Source organism: Nicotiana attenuata, chromosome 1 (assembly GCF_001879085.1).
Source record: "Nicotiana attenuata strain UT chromosome 1, NIATTr2, whole genome shotgun sequence".
Classification (NCBI taxonomy): Eukaryota; Viridiplantae; Streptophyta; class Magnoliopsida; order Solanales; family Solanaceae; genus Nicotiana; species Nicotiana attenuata.
Window position 1 is genome coordinate 70,827,138 of NC_031989.1, and position 20,843 is coordinate 70,847,980.

The following is a 20,843-nucleotide window of genomic DNA, read 5'->3' on the forward strand; positions in this document are numbered from 1 at the left end:
TAATTTGAGCTAGATTTGAGTTGAATTTCAAAAGATGCCCAGAGAAGAAGAAGAAGAACCCGTGAAGCTCCATTAGTAGGATTCATTTGTATAATAGTGTATAATAGGTGTATAAGTAAGGGGAAATTATGCTCCTCGTCACTTGGCCCAACAGTCCATCAAAAAATGGCCCACGTTTGAAGCTCTTACCTAATATGGTCCGGGTTGTACATAATCTGAAAGTTATTTTTCACCAGTTAGCCCACCCTATTTTTTTTCTTTTCTTCGTTCTTCTTATTCCTCTTTCACGACTTTGCACCCTAAAATTTCTCTACCATTATATATATTCTTCAATTCTCCATTCCAGATTCAAAGTTTACAATCACTATTAAGATGAGAAGAAAAAATAACACTAAAAAGAATTATTATTTTTGGAGTCACCATTAAAGGTCATTCGAAGCTTCAATTTCAGAAATTGGATTTTTCAATTTTGTTAGTTGTTTGGATTGGGTGTTGGCCCAATTGATTGGGATCGTCAAGGGGAGTTCAAAACTCAAATTTGAAGTGATTTGGAGCACGTGTTGAGCTAGATTTGAGTTGAATTTCAAAAGATGCCCAAAGAAGAAGAAGAACCCGTGAAGCTCCATTAGTAGGATTCATTTGTATAATAGTGTATAAGTAATGTATAATGGTGTATAAACACCTCTTATACATTATTGTATACAAGGTTGATACATTATTTACAAGTATTTGGTGGATTTCTCACATTTCTTCTTCTTCTTCAACTACTACACCTATATACATGGTGTATCACTAACATTTTTATTACTGTGCTTATACATCTTTATGCATTTTTATACAACTATATATATAATATACCTCTTTGTATAAAAGTGTATAATATTGTATAAAAATGTATAAGCATCTCTGACGAACTTTTTGTACGATTTTCACTTGCAATTCTTGATTAAAACTATTCCAAATCTCCATTAAATGACTCCAAACTTCGTATACAGTCTAATTAGACTAATTATAATAAGTTCAAACAATACCCACTCCAAATTTCTTACAAAATCATACTCAAAATCTAACAAGATTAGCATTAAGGAAGATGAGATTTTAGATTTCTCGCCTCTGTTTTTGATTTTCATAGTTGTGATAGGTGTGCAGAAATTTGAGGAAAAAAGAGAATGGAAATATTTCACGCTTGAAGATATAGAGCATAAAAGAACTGGAAAAAAATTCAGATTTAAGCTTATTGATATTTGGTTACACATTTGCAAACTTGTAAGTGGGCTAAAATAATGCAAGGTTAACTTATGGAATGCGTTATTATGTAATTTTGTCAAGAGATTTTTTCTTTCCTATACCATATATGAAACCTTATTACCAAAAATGTGCATAGTTTCTAATTTACCCGCCCTGTCCATATTTTTTCTACAGTTATTATACCAATCATTAAATACTAATTAATAGTAGCTGAATGTTCCTAATTTGTCGAGCTAAAATTGAGGAACAGAATATTCTAAAAAGATTTGGCGTAAATCAGATCAAATCATATTATTCCAGATATTCCTATTTAAGCGCGCTACAATTATGGAAGTAAATATTCTTTTAGATATTTTTCACCATTGATAGTCATTGAAAAGCTTGAAAGCTTTGAATTCAAATTAGTGTTTTCAAAAATCATTATTTGTTTAGATTGGGTGTCGTTGAAAATAATCGGGAATATGGTTTGGAGTTTATATCTAAATTTTGAGGAGTTTTGGTGAAGATTAGACTTGGTTTTGACTGAAATTAAGATTGAAACTCGAAGAAGAAGAAGAAGACATATTGCAGAAATTGTAGATAAATTGTAGATTATTTGTATTCTGATTGTAGATGCTTTATTTTCTGTTTTCACAAATAAAAAACGGCTAAAACTTCTACAAATCTTTTAAAAAAACGTAATTATATAAAAAATCACAATTATGCTACAATTGGATGGGAATTGGGATATAAAAATTCAATGTACCCAGTTTGTAGATATTTTATAGATAAATTGTAGATTATTTGTATTCTAATTGTAGGTGCTTTATTTTCTGTTTTCACAAATCAAAAATGACTAAAACTTCTACAAATCTTCTGCAAAAAATGCAATTATGTCGAGAATGCCAATTATGCTACAATTGAAATGGGAATTGGGATATTAAAATTCAATTATCCAGTTTGTAGATATTTTGTAGATAAATTGTAGATTATTTGTCTTCTGATTGTAGATGCATTATTTTCTGTTTTCACAAATCCAAAACGATTAAAACTTCTACAAAATCTTCTGTAAGAAACAGTCTACAATTTTTCTACAATTTATCTACGATTTCTGCAATATGTCTTCTTCTTCTTCTTCTTCTTCTTCTTCTTCTTCTTCTTCTTCTTCGAGTTTCAATCTGAATTTCAGTCAAAACCAAGTCTAATCTTCACCAAAACCCCTCAAAATTGAGATATAAACTTCAAATCATATTCCCAATTATTTTCAACAACACCCAATCAAAATAAATAATGAATTTTTAAAAACCCAAAATTTGAAATTCAAAGCTTACAAAGCTTTTAAGTGGCTGTCAATGGTGGAATTGCTGCTCTCTTGTCTCTTTGAAGGGTTGTTCTTCTTCATTGAAGAAAATTTGAAGCTGAGTAAATGTGTGTATGNATGAACTTTGTTGTTCTTCATTGATGAACTTCAACTGGAGTAAAATGGGGAACCAACTTTGTTGAAGGGTTTCTTCAATTTTCTGTGAATTTAGAGGGAGAATTTGGTTTCAGAAGATGGAAAATGGTAAAAAGAACGTGGGTATGGGTAAACCGTGGGAGGGACTGAGGGGTTAGGAGAGAGAAACATGCATATTCCTTTAATTAAGGAGTAAAAAATGTACAATTAATTATATCCTTAATTAATTATGGTATAGAATTAGTAATTTGGTATACTAAGTGTAATTAAGTCAAACCTTAAACATTAAGGATAATAAGGTTTACTATGTGGCATAGGAATGTGAAGATCTGTTTTGTCAAACACTCGTTTTTTAAACCCGGAAAGCTTATTGACCCGAACATATGACCCGACTCGTGGGTCACAGCTACGACTTTCGCCCTGAAGTTGCTTCCATTTTGGCATGCCCACTTCGGCCTTTTCCCCACTGAGAGAAAAAGACACTTTGCTTTGCTGCTCTGTTTTTGACTGCTTTTCACACAAAACCTAAACACCACGCCACCAAAAGTAGGCCCTCCCTCTGGTTTTTTATTACAGAGAAAAAGAGGAGGAAGAGCATCAGCATCCATGGCTCGCCAAGCCACAAGACTGGTCTCTAAGTTGAGTTCAAAGCTTAGCCCTAACAGTCCCACGATCTCTGCTTCTCCATCTTCTCCATTGTGGCATCAGTACCGCTACTTTGGATCTCCACCGCCGCCGCCCGCTGTTTTCGTCGATAAGAACACCCGCGTTATCTGCCAAGGCATCACTGGCAAAAACGGCACTTTCCACACCGAACAAGCCATTGAGTATGGTACTAAAATGGTATACCATCTTTCACCTTCACATTTTTTCCTATCTCACATTACAAATATTGGGACGTGATCTATGATTGAGATGCAAAATGTTATTTTCCTGCTTTGAATATCTGTGATGTGGCTACGGTTTTGTGGATCCCGAATTGCTTGCTTTTAGTTTTGCAAAGAATTTACATTTGTGTAACTATTCTTTCTGATGACCGTGGGGTTGGGGCTAACTTGTGGGCACCTCATCTATTCCATTAGGTATTTGCTACCTCCCACCCGTATCTGGCAACTCTTTCCATCAAGGCTGAAGAAATTTTAAGAACTGTATTTTCATTATAATCAACCAATTAGAAGGGTGGTTAATTATTATCCATTGTTGTGCTGTCGTGGGACATTTTGAGTGAGCATACAGGGAGTAAATGCTCTTAAATGAGCAGTTAGTTCTTGAGCTTCCCCTAACTGAAGTGGTTATATAAGATAGTTCCCTATTATATCAGGGAAGTTCTTAGAGTTTAAAATGATCGAATTCAAGGGGTGGCTGGACCTTTTTTGATTTAGTACAATGCAGGAAAGCTTAGTTGATGGTCTATAAAGAGAGTAAGTTACCAGTGCTCTAATAAAGGGTAAAAATAATCAATCGAGTAGTTGCTTCCTGTTTGTCCCTCAAGGTAGAGCAATCCATTTTTTGCATCTTTGAACAACATTTCTGTTAGACCATCTTTCATCGGTAACTCGTGCTCTCACGATAACCTTTGGTCTCCTCAAATCTTGACAATACTATTTTTTGGTCTCCTATTTATTGATATCTAGTGCATGAAGAAAATTAAATTTTTTGTACCAAGTATCTATTAAAAACAGAAGCAGTTAAAAATGAAATGATTTTGTATGAACGACAATTTGATTCTTTAATAGATTAGGATGCATTTTTTCAGTTGCTGATTCAAAAGTTTTGTTCTTAATGTTGAAATTGAATGCTCTTATTTTCAAGGAAAATAAAAAGCTTTGAGGCTAGAAATATGATTTTCTAATTCTACTCCTCATGTATGCTTTGTGCACCTTAATAGGTTGGTGGAGTGACCCCCAAGAAGGGTGGAACAGAACATTTGGGGCTTCCTGTTTTTAATACCGTTGAAGAGGCAAAAGCAGAGACAAAGGCTAATGCTTCAGTGGTTTATGTCCCTCCACCATTTGCTGCAGCAGCTATTATGGAAGCCATGGAAGCTGAGTTGGACTTAGTAGTCTGCATAACGGAGGGGATTCCTCAGCATGATATGGTAAGATAGAAGTCCTATCTACTAAATACTCTCTTGTTACCCCACCCAAAAGAGGAAAAACAATGCATATAATAACTAATGATGTTATTGGAAACCCAGAATTTCTTTCTTTAGCTTTATTTCTTTTTTACTTGTTCTATGCCAGGGCTATAGGTCAGGGTTCGAGCCGTGGAAACAACCACTAATCCTTGCATTAGGGTAGACTGTCTACATCACACCCCTTGGGTGCGGCACTTCCCCGAACTCTAGCGTGAACGGGGATGCCTTCTGCACTAGACTGTCTTTTTTTTTTCTATGCCAGGGCTACCCCCGATATTGTGCAAAAGTTTGAGCCATCTTACTCGTTCACTTATGTCGGAAAAATGTTGCTGGATGTCGTTCTAGTGAATGCATTCTAGTCTACGCTTGCATAAGATTTTAGGACATCTAGTGCTATTTTATCATTAGAGATGTTTTTGCATTGCCGTCCTTGAAACTTATGATCCTAACAAAGACATGTCTATTGAGGTGGGAGAGCCCAAAGATAAAACCCCCATATAAGTACACTACAATACCGATGTGGGACTCAAGTCCCATACCTTGCAATGGACCATAACAAACCACCATGTTCCGCGGTTGTTGTCCTCGACAGCTCCACACTGGGTAGCCTTCACTCTACCACAAGTATGTTGCTCTTTCCCAGGTAGCCATTTTCGAGTCAAGTGCCCAAAGACTCGTGGCTGGCCGTGCGTTAGGCATTTCTAGCCCCCAACAAGCACGGTGCCCCTTGATGAAAAAAGTTTTTTGAGATGGTCTCCGCTTTTTGCTGTTTGGTTTTTGTAATTGTTTGAAAGTAATATGATATCTGTCTACTAAAACAACTACTATAGTTAGTTTGAGCTTCCCATTTTATGCTTTTGGAATCTTCATGAGCTTGAATCATTGACTTCTTTTGCACTATATTTTTATGGATGTTTCCCGTTGATCTTGCTTTTATAATTATGGACTCAGGATTCTATTTCCGTTATTAACAGGGTGGAGAGTTGGGAGCAGTCATAGGGAAAAATCGTTCCGCTTTTTGCATTATGATTTAGAGGATTGCATCTGTATATTTCTTTACTTGTAGAAGTTTAGCCGTTAAAACTGTTGAAATAGTTTACAAGGTTGTGACATGGATAAGGGTCTTTCTCACCCCTATTCTTCCCTTGTGGGTGGATGATCACTTAGTGATATATTTCTTACAGAGGATTTGCTAGATGAAAAATTGTTATTAGAAACATGATTTACCTCTGAACCCTTGACCTCCCCTCCCCCAAAGAAAAAAAAAATACAAGAGAAGGAAAAAGTAAAAGATATCTTTTTCTCAAAAAGAGGAAAAAGTAAAAGATCATGGTTAAGAGATTAGGACTCTGGGTTAGCACCCTGAATCCTGCTTTCGAAATTGTGAGGAAATAAGCAGCAGCAGTAACACCGAAATGTCTTTCCTATCTAAAATATTTAGAGTATATCTGCATTTTTTGTATGAGAAGAGTCCAGGAAAAAGTTGATTTTAGGTGAACCTTCATTTTAGGTAATATGAAGTTTAAGAAGCAACAACAACAACAACTGCCCAGTAAAATCCCACAAAGTGGGGTCTGGGGAGGGCAAAGTGGTATAATTTGTAAATGTTTGCTCTGGCATTACAGATGACATATTTTAATAAGATATCCCAAAACAATCGATTTTAAGTGGAGGGAATACTCATTCGATATCACCTATACTAGAGTTGATCAACTTAAGACCTATTTGGTATGGGACAGAGTTATAGTGCGTGCCATGGTTGATATGAAATGACTTTCCCCGAAGAAAAAAGTATAAAACCACAACAGTTAGCTGGTATGATTTATTAATATGAGAGACAATGAATGAAATGCGAGGAAATAAGCAGCAACAGTAACACCGTAATGTATTTCCTATATAAAATATTTGGATTATATCTGCAATTTTGGTATGAGAAGAGTCTAGGAAAAAAGTTGATTTCAGGTGAACCTTCATATTAGGTAATATGAAGTTTAAGAAGCAAAGTGGTATACTTTGTAAATGTTTGCGCTAGCATTACAGATGTCATATTTTAATAAGATATCCGAAAACAATCGATTTTAAGTGGAGGGAATACTCATTCGATATTGCCTATACTAGAGTTGATCAACTTAAGACCTGCTTGGTATGGGACAGAGTTATAGTGCGTGCCATGGTTGATATGAAATGACTTCCCCTGAAGAAAAAGTATAAAGCCACAACAATTAGCTGGTATGATTTATTAATATGATAGATAAGGAATGAAATGCGAGCAAAAGGCAGCCTTTTCAGAAGTTGCAAGCCTAAAATAGGTCTTATTTCTGGGAAGTGTGGTTCACATGGCATATAGCATAGAAGCTCAGCAAGACAGGTGAGCCGGAATAAATTCTCTTTTCCCATAAATGAGACGGAAAGACCAGAAATGAAAAGTCAGCTTAAACTAAGATTGTGATTAAGGCTAAAAATGTAAAACCTTTTGGTTTCTTTTACTCTGAGAAAATGGAATGTCATATCAGTAAGATAAACAAGTCATTTCATTTAATCCCCTTCTGGTTAAAGATCTTGAATAGCTGATTTTGCTTGTATAATTTGTTTGGTAAAGTTGGCGGTTCTTCTCCTGCTAAAGAAAACGAAAGGAGAAAGGTGATAGAGCTGAGTCTCTCCTAAGTTGACAGAATATATTGGCTAATGGATAATGTATGACATTCTTTTAATATCTGTTAATGGCAAACCTCTCAATTACTTATGCTGTGGAATTTATCTTTTTAGTAAATTCAAGCGATTTTTTTGGCCGTGGATGAGCATATGAGGTTTTGGTGAAACAAGAGAGCGAGTCAATCGGAAGTTGGAAGTGTGGAGCATCACTCTAAGAATGTAAATATTTTATGATAAGTAGAAGTAAAACATAATATATGCACTTTGATTATAGTCTCTATAAGTAAAGTAGACTAGAGTAAAGGTGGATTGAGATTTTAGATAGAACTATGGTGTCTAATTGCAATCAAATTAGGTGCTTGGGCTTAGTTTTGTAGGAGCATAACATGATTGATGCAGACATAGCATATAAAATTTAAAATATGATGGTTGCAAATGGAGGAGTTACGCGAATCATATGCAATAAGAGAATACCTAATAATATGAAAAACTTGGTTGTGAGACTAGCAATATTATATGTAAGTGAATGTAAGACTTTTTATGGCGTAACATATCCACAAGATGGATGTCATATATGTGAATATAAGATGGATGTACAGTCATATAAGATTGGACAAGACAAGAACTGTTCTCATTCATCAGAGGTTGGAATAGCACACTGAGAGCATACATTGAGCGATCACTTGGGATGGTTTGATCCATGTCCTTTGTAAACCTCCATATGCATTGGTTCTAGGTGGGAACTCTATGATTATTGAAGGTGAGAAAAGGAGATGAAGTAGACCTTAAATCACATAGAGGTAAAGAGAAGTTGCCTCAAAAGATCTACCACCTCCAATATCAATACTGGTTTAGCTAAGAATAGCGCATAATGAAAGGAAAGGATTTGTATAAGCAATTCCACCTGGTTGGGATTAAGGTTTAGTTTTTGTTACATTTATATTAATGTTGATATTCGCGAGGATTCCTTTTATTCTGATAAAAGTCTTGTGTATATATTCGTGTAAGAACAAGTGAGGTTTAACTTATTTGTCTTAAAGGCAACTTGTTTAATATTATTGGATTGATGCATAGTTGATGTATGAGTAGATGAGTTTCAAAGAAGAATAGCTTGATAACTGAATGTTTCAACTGTTAGATCCTCTAAGGATTCTGTTATTTGCTGTTTCTTTTGATCTTTTACATCATACTAGGTACTCCGTCCATACAATTTATAATGGTGTTTGACTGGGCACGAAGTTTAAGAATGAAAGGAAGACTTTTGAAATTTGTGTCTGAAACAATCTGTAGAAATTTCTGTGGCTATAAATCGTCACATTAAGGGTAAAATGAGAAGTCTAAAGTTCAATTGTTACTAAGTATAGATTGATGCCATTCCTTTTGGGACTGACTAAAAAGGATATAGTGTCACATAAATTAGGACAACAACAACCCAGTAGAATCCCACTAATGTGGTCTGGGGAGGGTAGAGTGTACCCCGGAGGGGTAGAGAGGCTGTTTCCAGTAGACCCTCGGCTCAGAGACAAATTAGGACAAAGAGTATTATTCAGTATTATCTGCTTTTGGGTGTTTTCCATGGAGCAATCACCTTTTTGCTTGAAAACTGGATGCATTTACATGGATTATAGTCAACATACAGAAACTTGTTGTGGTGTCTGATTTATGTTATTGCTATTGTTTAAGTGGATGGAAAATATGTCTTTACTATGTCACATTATCTTTTAGGTTTTAGTTACTACTCCCTCTGTTCCAGTTTATGTGAACCTATTTCTTTTTTGGTCCGTTCCAAAAAGAATGACCCCTTTCTAAATTTGGTAATAATTTTGATTAAACTTACAGTTCTACCTTTAATGAGAAGCTTTTATAACCACACAAATACTTTGAGCCCCTTTTTGATTTTAGGACCACAAATTTTAAAAATCTTCATTTTTTCTTAAACTCCGTGCCCAGTCAAACAGGTTCACATAAATTAGAACGGAGGGAGTATACTTTTGGGAGGTATATGGATGTAAAAAGGCTTGAATTGCATTATTGGCGCTGATGCAAGCTTGAAAACTGAAAGTTGAACCTCTAGATTCAAGATGTTTGATCCAATAAGAAATTACGGAAATATAATTTGACAGATTGTCTTGGTTACATGCCATAATCCTATAATTGGGTTGGGTGAAATAAAAGTTCAATTGGGTTTCATGCCATTGCTTTTCAACCTTAGAACTAAAGAAAAGCATTACACATTTAATGTTGCAGTAACTTGCTTCTATTGTTTGATTTTCTATATGAATCTTCAGGTCCGTGTAAAAGCTGCTCTTAAGAAGCAATCGAAAACTCGGCTGATTGGTCCAAATTGTCCGGGTATTATCAAACCAGGAGAGTGCAAAATTGGTATTATGCCTGGATACATTCACAAACCTGGACGTATTGGAATTGTTTCTCGATCTGGGACATTGACATACGAAGCAGTAAGATTTATTCTCTCTCTAGGAATGTTTGCTGACAGTTTAAATTGCACATATTGTTCCCACCTCTCCAGTCTAACACGGGCTGAAATTTTTTGGATATTTGAAAGATCTCTTACATAATTCATTTTCTTAAGTCTGCCTGTTTCTATTGCACTAAGAATATACCTACTAGTAGTTCTGTTTGTTACTATCCCTTTACAATTGTGAAAATGGTCAGAAGACTGGTGCACTGACTGTTACAAGGAATGAAAATAGAGAAATTTCCTGCTTGTACTTCCATTTTTTACCATCCCTTTACGATTGTGAAAAAGCATAGAGAACAAGTGCACAGACTGTTGCAGGGAAAAATAATAAATCTTTGAGCATTGGCTTTTAATGTAGCAACACGTTTTGTGCTAAAAAGGGTTAATGAAATATAGCAGGTTTTCTTTCGAAGTTCAGCGAACTTAACTAGTATCTTTTGCTCCTATTAGTATTTCTTTACTGTTTGTGAAGATATTTTGGGGCCGGCTCAGCCTAGTTTGTTCTGGTATATTGAAGTCTGATTGGCAAGTGTGAAGAAAGCTAGGGGTACACCTTGGAGGGAAAAAGTATGGAGATTTACATTCCTTTTCTTTGTTCCTTTTATGTATCTATAGCTGTGGTAGGGAGGGGTTGTGGTGTATTGGTTGTTCTCTAGAACATCTAAAAATCTTGAAGTGATTTCATTATTGTCACTGTAACTCGTGGATGCAGTCAATTTTAGATTGCTGAATTATGAACTATCGGGAACCCAAATAGTATGCTTTACATTGGATATTTTTCGTTCATATATTTTTTTATAATGAGAAGATATTATGGGAGTGTGTGACTGCTGTATTGGTTAAAAAGTTCCAGAGTTGTGATTTCTGAATTAAAGCCGGACAGGATTTCTTTTCTCTTTGATCGGAATTAAAGCCAGAACATGCCTTGAAGGAAGAAGTCCAATATCAGATTTGTTTTATCTCTACAAGCTTTTATTAGCTAGCAATGATTATCTTTTTTCTTATGATAAGTGCATAATTTCAAAAAAGAGCATTGAAGCGACTTGTGTACAATGCCTTTTTGATAATTAAATAAATTTAGAACACCCAAAGAAGGTTGTTGATAGAATCAAATTATAATCAAAGAACCATCCTTATGTAATTTTCAAACTCAATGGACAAAACTAGACAACCTTAAAAGCACTATTGGCTGCTTCAATTTTACATAGCACCCTTTGACTAAAATTAACCACCCTTGTGGATCAAAGTTGCATTTATTTCCATATCCTTATCTGCTCTTAGATACTAATAGTTTCCACCACTTAATCGCTGTACTATGTGGGTTTCTGTCCTACTCCTGTATTCTCTACTTCAATGGGTTCAAACTGTGATCTAGCTTGTCCTTGTTATCTCCAAGTTTTACTCCATAAAACTGAACATCTTTTCTATCTCCAAGTTTTACTCCAAAAAACTGAACATCTTTGTATTACTTCTTGGCATGAGGAATCGAAAATGTGGTATTGTTCAGATAATGAGTGTTCTTTCATCCTTCTGGAGCACCCTTCCCCTTAACCAATTTGACCCAGATGATTTGCATTCTCTACTTGGTTAACACTTAGGTGATTATACGCTAAGGAGGAAGCATTATGTGCGACAAAATGACTTATCCTTTTCTTTTTGATAAGCCAATTCAAGCGAACTGTTACACTTGTGCATACTGCTTCCTTATTTGTATTACTGAATCTTCCGCCGCCTTAGAAGCACACATCAATCCTCAACTAATCGTGCAAAAATTTACTGATTCTTCTGTTCATTAATAATATCTCATTGTTGTTTCAGGATCAGAAAGTGCTATTTTCTTCTTCGCTTGCTTTATGAAGTCAAGATCAATTTTATTAGTATCAACTCAATGTGGATAATCATGAATGTTTTTGCCTTGTTCAAGTGTACCCCTTGGAAGGGTTCAATTTATGCACTGCAATAGTATTTTCCATCACAGATGAAATCTAAAGGGCCTTCTTTCTATAGAATGGATGCAAATGGATAGAAGTTGAATTGACCTTATTGCTGTATCTGTGCATTTACCCGTTCAAGACTCAAGTGTTCAAGTGGTTGATTGAGTTAGGACGCAAAATAAAACCAAATTTCTCCCTTAAAATTGTCTTGGTACTTTATTCCTGTGATAATTTATTGGCTACCCAGAGATAATTTTTATCATCCTATGTCGCCTAAAATTCAATAAATTTGAGTGTCTTAAAGCTTGATCTAACTAGAATTATCTCCAATCATTAACAATCTATTTGTTGCATTTGATCTTTCTCTCGAAAAGCAAGATCCTGGACTATCTATCTGAATCTGAATGAAACTTAAATTCATTGTACAAATTATATTTACTTGTTATGGGTTGTGATTATTTGGTATGAGAAAATGGTTTTAGTTATTTCTCTCTGTTGCCATATTTAGGTTTTTCAGACAACTGCTGTTGGCCTTGGGCAGTCAACTTGCGTAGGGATTGGTGGTGACCCTTTTAATGGTACAAATTTTGTCGATTGCTTAGAGAAATTTATCGCTGATCCACAGACAGAAGGTAGAGTTTCTTGAAGCATATTAACTCATCTTAATCAAGATTATTGCTTACATGACAGTTCTTTTGGTCATTTATAAAGGTGTGCTCTATGCATTCTTCGTTGGTGATTAATACCAATTCTCTTACTTGACACGTGCTTGTGGGTTGTAGTTGATTAGTCAAGGATCATGCAAACTGGTCTCGACACACCGTCATAGAAAAACGTTGATGTTTATTTTCTGTAGTTAGCAGATCATATAATTACATTTTAAGATGTGCTGGCTAAAAGCTTTATTGCTCAGATACGGGTGGGTGTATCCAATATGGATGCGGATCTGGAAGTTGGATTCATTATCTCATCAACGTTAGGATTTAGGAGTATGGGTCAGAGTATGGATACGGGTTATGGGATAAAACCAACTAGTATATATAAGAATAATATATATGACAATTAGTTATTTCAGATGGTTGGAAAATAACTTATTTTTCAATTAACAAGGTGATTTAAAGTTAAAATAAAAATGACTTATATAATTATGAATTGATATAAATATAGTATTAGTATTTTTTAATCTTAGGATTCATGGGTACATATAGGACTATGGGTACGGGTATTAAGATACAGTCAAGAAATGTATATGTACGAGTGTTAAGGTACAATCAAGAGAAGTATATGTACGGGGTGTTCAGATACAATCAAGAAATGTATATTACAACATACATAGGTATATATTTCAACAATTAATTGAAGCTATTAAATTAATGCTGGTCTAATTAAATTCTTTGTGGAGATTTAATTTTTAGTACTCCCTGATGTACTTGCAAGGTTTTGCACAACATACCACAAACATGAAAGAACATAACCAAGGCGCAATCAACCATTCCACACCCCGAGAATCATCTTGCTCGAATTTCGCCACAAGGCTCGAACAAGGACGCATCATGTGTGCAAATAACCAACATGTCACAACCCATCGTAGGATAAATGAGTAATACATAGCACGTATCAGCACACAAACAAAATCAACTCTAACCGAATGACATACCCCTCAACAATAGCAGTGTTGAGTCACCAAATCCGACTCCATGTCCAATACACGTACCCGTTAGGCCTACCAATGGGCTCCCAAATCAACTCCGGTCATCCACAAATAGATAATAACCCTCCAAAAGTCCAGAATAACCTAACCATAACACATACTATTAGCTCTCTAGCTTTGGCCCTATCTTCACAGTCCACAATCAAGGCACAATCTACCTCTAAGAACCCTCCTAGTCTCCGAATCCCTAGAATACAAGAATCACCATGTCCGATCCTATTTCCACCACTCGAATGACTAACTCATCTCTCATACTCAATCATTTCACGAGAAGTACTTCCATAATTCTTCCGTGCCACATAACAAAATTTGAACATCAATAGTCGATTAGCCAGGCGATTACCATAATACTAATTAAGCATTCGCAAGTCAAACTCAATGCGCCTTTTCGAAATGCACACTATTCTCAGGCGACATCAAAATAGGGCCAACATTCTTCTAAATATCTGAAACCGTTCATGTTGTGTAAAACTCATGATCTTCCCTTCGAAACTGAACCACAAACTTGTACATGCAAATCTCAATCCCATACTACGTACCGCCCCTGCCATACCATCATGTGAAAGCACGAGAATCCCATTATCAACTCTGAGTCACAAGAAGAATACATACTCAATCAACTAGAAATCTTCCACTTGATCCTATCCAGGAGAAAATCACAACGCACGACAAACTCCCCTTGCCTGCAGAAAATATCCATCCCAAGCCGTGGTAGAATCATTGAGAACTCTTCGAAACCCATTAGCACAAGGCCAAGCCATCGGAGCAGAGTGGATGACTTTCGTGAAGTTGCAGAAGTATAATATGAGTACAACCGACGCCATATACTCAATAAGTATCATAACTAACCTCGATGAGGTAATAAAAGCAAGAATTATAAATGATACTCGCTAGTCACCTGTACAAGTTCATAATTTCCAACAAGTATAGAACAAATATATGATCAAATCAGGAAAACACGAATAAAACCACCTTGGTGCTCACAGTTCTTTTTAAAATGTTTTGCTCAGTCAATAATTTAGCATAGAAGGAAGATATGCAAGTAAAGCAGGTAAACAATCAAGGAAATTGCAAATAAAGATGAAATGCAATAACCAAATGCGGCGCGCAACCTGATCCAAATAGGAATCATATTACAGCCCTCGGGCCCACATCAAGATCTTAGTGACCGAACCAAACCAATATCAAGCTCTCCCAGAGCTCACATCAGCCAAAAACTCGTCGGTTTCTCATAATCTGCGTCTACATCAATAGAGAAACATGAGAGGGTTACCTTAGGGGGATGGGCACGGAACACGACCAATTCAACGTGCTAACCCCCGGCGTGGTCAGTGGCTCAGTATCATAATCTGCCCGGCGTGGTCACATGCTCAATATAACAAATCTGCTGGCGCGGTCATAGGTTATATCACAATCTGCCCGGAGAGGTCACAAGCATAAGAACACAATCCGCCCGGTGTGGTCATAGGCATCCGGTACAAATCTTATCATACAGAAGCAAATATACAAGAATACTTGTATACGATCAATGAATATTAGGTTTCATACTTTTGGACTGGTATAAATGACATGCTAAGGTGTATGCATGTGCAAAGTATGCTATCATAGCTCAAATCAACAATTTCATCACGGAAATAACACAATTATCAAGTTCCTTCAGGGGATTAACCTATATGTAACCTCAAACATGGATCAAGTAGTTCATAACGGGGTTACATACATGAGAAACATCGCAACATAAAGCTCAACAATCGTTCAAGGCATGTCATAGCCTAAACACTATCCCAGCATGGATTAATACCTCGATGCTCGCACATGGGCTTAAACCCCACACATATGCGCACCCATAACACATAGTTATCACAAATAACTCAGGCAACTAGTGCCTCAATCAAGTTTAGGCAAGATACTTATCTCAAGCAAGCCAAATCAAATACCGAGCAAGCCAAACAATACTCTAGAAATGCCATTCCACGTGAATCGACCTTCAAACGGTTCGAAACTAGCCAAAATCAACTATTAATCATCAAATCATGCTAAAGGAAACAAACCCAAACGAGAAAGGTCGAATCTTTAATCGAATATTCAAAGTCAACCTGGGCTTGCACTCCGGAACCGGACAAAACTCACAAATTCTGACAACAGATCCAATCACAAGTCCAACCATACTAATTTCACTCAAACCCGACTCTGAATCGATGTTCAAAACCCAATTATTCATTTTAGAAAAATTTAGACAAAAATCTCCAATGTCTCTTTTAAAATCATCAATCGAATGCCAAAATCGAAGATGGACTCATGAAATATAATCAAAATCGAGACAAAAACACTTACCCAATCCATATGGTGAAAATCCTTTCCAAAATCGTCCAAACCGAGCTCCAAATCTCCAAATGTGATAAAATGAACAAACCCTCGGAATATATACAATTTGCCCAGGCATTTCCGCATTTGCGAACCTCCCGCCGCCTATACGATGCTAATTCCGCTTCTTCAGACACCACTGAATAGCCGGCCTCTTGCACCTGCGGACACTTGCCTGCTTCTACGCAATCGCAGGTGCGAACCTAAACCGCGCTTCTGTGCTCCATCTCGCTTCTGCGCCCCAAACCATCACTTCTGCGTTGCCGCAGATGCGCCCACGGTTCTGCCTTTGCCAAGATCCCAAGCTAAGCCCCGTTTCGCTCTTTGCTAGAACAAACCCGCATCTGCAGATAACTCCCCCTCCGGCCTTCATCGCAGGTGCGACCATATTTCCGCTTTTGCGACCACCGCACGTGCGCAAAACCAATCGTAGGTGCGCAACACCAGAACCAGCAGCAAACAACACTCTCACATGAAGGAAAAATGGTCTGAAACACGTCCGAAACTCACCCGAGCCCCTTGGGGCCTCCTCCGAACATGCTAACAAGTCCCAAGACATAATGCGAACCTACTCGAGGCCTCAAATCACACATAACAACATTAAAACTACGAATCACACCTCAAATCAAACTTGATGAACTTATGAACTCTCAACTTCCAAAACTCGTGCCGAACTATATCAAGATCAAGTCGGAATAACCTCAAATTTTGCACACTAGTTCCAAATGACATAACAAACCTATTCCAACTCCCGGAACCACAATCCGAACCCGATATCATAGAAGTCAACTCCTGGTCAAACTTATGAACATTCCAAACCTTCAAATTGGCAACTTTCGCCAAATAGTGCCAAAACCTTCTAGAAATATCCAAATGCAAATTCGGGCATACACCCAAGTCCAAAATCACTATTCAGACCTAACAGAACCATCAAAACTCTGATCCGAGGTCAAATACACAATAGTCAAACTTGGTCAACTCTTCCATCTTAAAGCTTCCTAGTTGAGAATCATTCTTCCGAATCACCCGAAAACCAAAACCAACGATACACACAAGTCATAATATATCTTATGAAGCTACTCAAGACCTCAAACTACCGAACGAAGTGCAAATGCTCAAAATGATCGTTCGGGTTGTTACAAAATATGCCTTACAATGAGTAAACTCTGTGAAGTTAAAAGGGAAACTAATCTTAATTGAACTAGAATAAGAATAGGTTAATAAAAATCTATTCTAACTAAAATCGGAAAAAGAATTCTAGTAGGAATGAGATATCAACTAATAGTTCTAGTTTGTCTAGAATCACATATATAGTCCTACTTAAACATGAATAAAATTACTAGGAAACAAGAAATAAGAAATCCTAATCTTTAAGGAAAAGAAATCCTAATCTTGAATGGGTTATTGAACTTCTTGAGATTCTTGGGCCTCAATTGGATTAAGGCTAATTAGTGTAAGCATTTGAAATTTGTGGCCCAATTCTCCAAATCTATTGGCATTTTCGTGAACCCAATAAGCCTCCATTGCTATAGAAACATGGTCTCCACTTGTGCTTCTCTAGCATTATGATTTGAGCTTGTATGCTCATCATTCCTGTTGTTTTAATTTATCAGACACACTTTCTTTATACTTAGAAATAATTTAACTTTAAACTTTCTCTTTTATCCAGTTTACCCTTAATGAGAAGCTTTTGTACCCACACAAATTGAAAGCCCCAACATAAGCTTTTACGCGTTAAGCTTGAAAGACCGAAAGTTTCTAAAGTCTTCATTTTTTCTTAAACTCCGTGGCAAAGTGCTCTAGCACGTTATGTGAATATACATATGACATAAACCAAATGCCCGAGCAATCTATAATTCTTAGCCATATGTGTAATCAAAGCACCCAAGTTAGGTTGACCAAATCCGGTGCGAACCTACACCCACACAAAAACTGTGTTGCGGGTGCATAAAGGATTTTGAAGGATTCAAGCAACAGAGGCTCAGAGTTGAACAACATTAAAAGCTGGTAGAATACTTTTACATTTTAACAAAGCATGGAGAAAACCTCGAATAGATGTGAAATAGAAAATGATTTTGCCATATCCATAGTTGACCATACCCCAACACCCTTCCAGATGTCTGCATGATTAGGTTTAACTTGCTCAAACAAAGTAGTCCTTCTAGCCTCTTTTCAGATTCTTCATTCCTATGAAAGGAAAACATACATTTATAGCGTTCATGTTTCTCCAAGCCTTCTGATTTTTCGAAGGTATGAGGGGTAGACAGTTTCTCTATTTGAAAGTGTTAGGCAAGGACAAGATTAGGCGATCTGCACATAGATGATTAGTGGAAGTAGGTTGTTTTATCTTATTATATCTGTTAGAATAGTCATGTAAATAGGAGTAAATAAATAACCCTAATCCAATATATATTAGGAGTAGGACATGTTATGTGTGTATATATATATGGCTCATTGTAACATATGTCAATACATCAATAATATATTTTCTCCCGTGCTTTCTCACATGGTATCAGAGCTACGGTGAGAAATTTATCGTTGTGCGTCATTCCAGCGATATCCGGGAAGAAAGAACCCAGTCACCGTGCAATTTTCCGGTGACCTAAGTGACTTATTGCGTCAAAGTCACTAATTAACGGTGTTGTGCAAAATCCAACACCACCACAAGGTTCCCAAGAGAGATCCGACCAAACCCCAGAAAAAATCACCGAAAAACAGTCACCCACGTGCCGTCACGCGCCTGTCGGAGCACTGTTTCCGGCGGCGCGTCTGTCCCACGCGCCGGCGCGTGAGACCCCTTCCTGTCAGATTTCGGCTTCGCTCCTTCAGGACAGTTGGATCGCCCTGCAATTCCGAGCCTGTCCATATTTTTATTTTTTAATTCCGACCACTTTGAGTTTTTCCGGCGACTACACTGATTTTCCCGGCAGCTACAGTACTTTTCCGGCGAACACAGTGTTTTCTTCATCTGTTTCAGAGAATTTTCAGTTGATTCTTTTTGTTATTTGGTGATAATCCAACCATGTCTTTGGGAGTCGATGCTTTCGGGTCTAGAAACCCGGGTTCTGGCAGTTCCGGTGTTATGATTACCTCAGAACCTTTAATGGGAGGTTCAAACTACTTAGATTGGGCTTCATCTGTCGAGTTGTGGTGTAAAGGTCAAGGAGTTCAAGATCATTTAACAAAAAAGGCTAGCGAAGGTGATGAAAAGGCCAAAACACAGTGGGAGAAGGTCGATGCTCAGTTATGTAGTATCCTGTGGCGATCTATTGATTCCAAGTTGATGCCCTTGTTCCGTCCATTCCAGACATGTTATTTAGTTTGGGAAAAGGCTCGTAATCTATACACTAATGACATATCTCGTTTCTATGATGTAATATCGCAAATGACAAGCTTGAAGAAAAAGGAATTAGATATGTCTACTTACTTGGGACAAGTTCAGGCAGTCATGGAAGAATTTGAGACGTTGATGCCAGTTTCTGCTAGTATTGAAAAACAACAAGAGCAACGACAGAAGATGTTTCTAGTTCTTACACTCGCTGGGCCACCCTTAATCCTAATCCCCATTATGTCGGTTTGAGTTATCATCGTTTGTCATCACCCTATTATGCTTTTCTATCTTCTTTGTCCTCTGTTTCCATCCCTAAGTCTACAGGTGAAGCATTGTCTCATCCAGGATGGCGACAAGCTATGATTGACGAGATGTCTGCTTTACATACGAGTGGTACTTGGGAGCTCGTCCCTCTTCCTTCAGGTAAATCTACTGTTGGTTGTCGTTGGGTGTATGCAGTCAAGGTTGGTCCGGATGGTAAGGTTGATCGTCTTAAAGCTCGTCTTGTTGCCAAAGGATATACTCAGATATTTGGGCTCGATTACAGTGATACCTTCTCTCCTGTGGCTAAGATAGCATCAGTCCGCCTTTTTCTATCCATGGCTGTTGTTCGCCATTGGCCCCTCTATCAGTTGGACATTAAGAATGCTTTTTTACACGGTGACCTTGAGGATGAAGTTTATATGGAGCAACCACCTGGGTTTGTTGCTCAGGGGGAGTCTCGTGGCCTTGTATGTCGCTTGCGTCGGTCACTTTATGGTCTAAAGCAGTCTCCTCGAGCATGGTTTGGTAAGTTCAGCACAGTTATTCGAGAATTTGGCATGATTCAGAGTGAAGCTGATCATTCTGTATTCTATCGGCATTCTGCCTCGAGTCTCTGTATTTATCTGGTGGTCTATGTTGACGACATTGTTATTACCGGCAATGACCAGGATGGTATTACTAAATTGAAGCAACATCTCTTGCAACACTTTCAGACTAAGGATCTGGGCAAACTAAAGTATTTTCTGGGTATTGAGGTCGCTCAGTCTAGCTCAGGTGTTGTNTTATGATCCTAACAAAGACATGTCTATTGAGGTGGGAGAGCCCAAAGATAAAACCCCCATATAAGTACACTACAATACCGATGTGGGACTCAAGTCCCATACCTTGCAATGGACCATAACAAACCACCATGTTCCGCGGTTGTTGTCCTCGACAGCTCCACACTGGGTAGCCTTCACTCTACCACAAGTATGTTGCTCTTTCCCAGGTAGCCATTTTCGAGTCAAGTGCCCAAAGACTCGTGGCTGGCCGTGCGTTAGGCATTTCTAGCCCCCAACAAGCACGGTGCCCCTTGATGAAAAAAGTTTTTTGAGATGGTCTCCGCTTTTTGCTGTTTGGTTTTTGTAATTGTTTGAAAGTAATATGATATCTGTCTACTAAAACAACTACTATAGTTAGTTTGAGTGTGAATTTTTGTGACATGTTGTAGTAATTGTTTGCATTTTATTTGTGCATGATAATTCATATTAAAAATCAAAAAATATGCATTTGCATTTTAGGAATT

General features: G+C 37.2%; 1 protein-coding gene across 1 annotated transcript in view; it reads left to right on the plus strand.

The window, feature by feature from the left end:
* Positions 3,123-20,843, plus strand: part of LOC109228418 (succinate--CoA ligase [ADP-forming] subunit alpha-2, mitochondrial) — a 28,230-nt gene continuing 10,509 nt past the window's right edge. The window contains exons 1-4 of the mRNA XM_019393541.1: positions 3,123-3,526; positions 4,572-4,781; positions 9,761-9,931; positions 12,397-12,520. Coding sequence (XP_019249086.1) covers positions 3,290-3,526; positions 4,572-4,781; positions 9,761-9,931; positions 12,397-12,520 — 742 coding nt within the window. The 5' untranslated portion in view covers positions 3,123-3,289. The remainder of the gene's footprint in view (positions 3,527-4,571; positions 4,782-9,760; positions 9,932-12,396; positions 12,521-20,843) is intronic.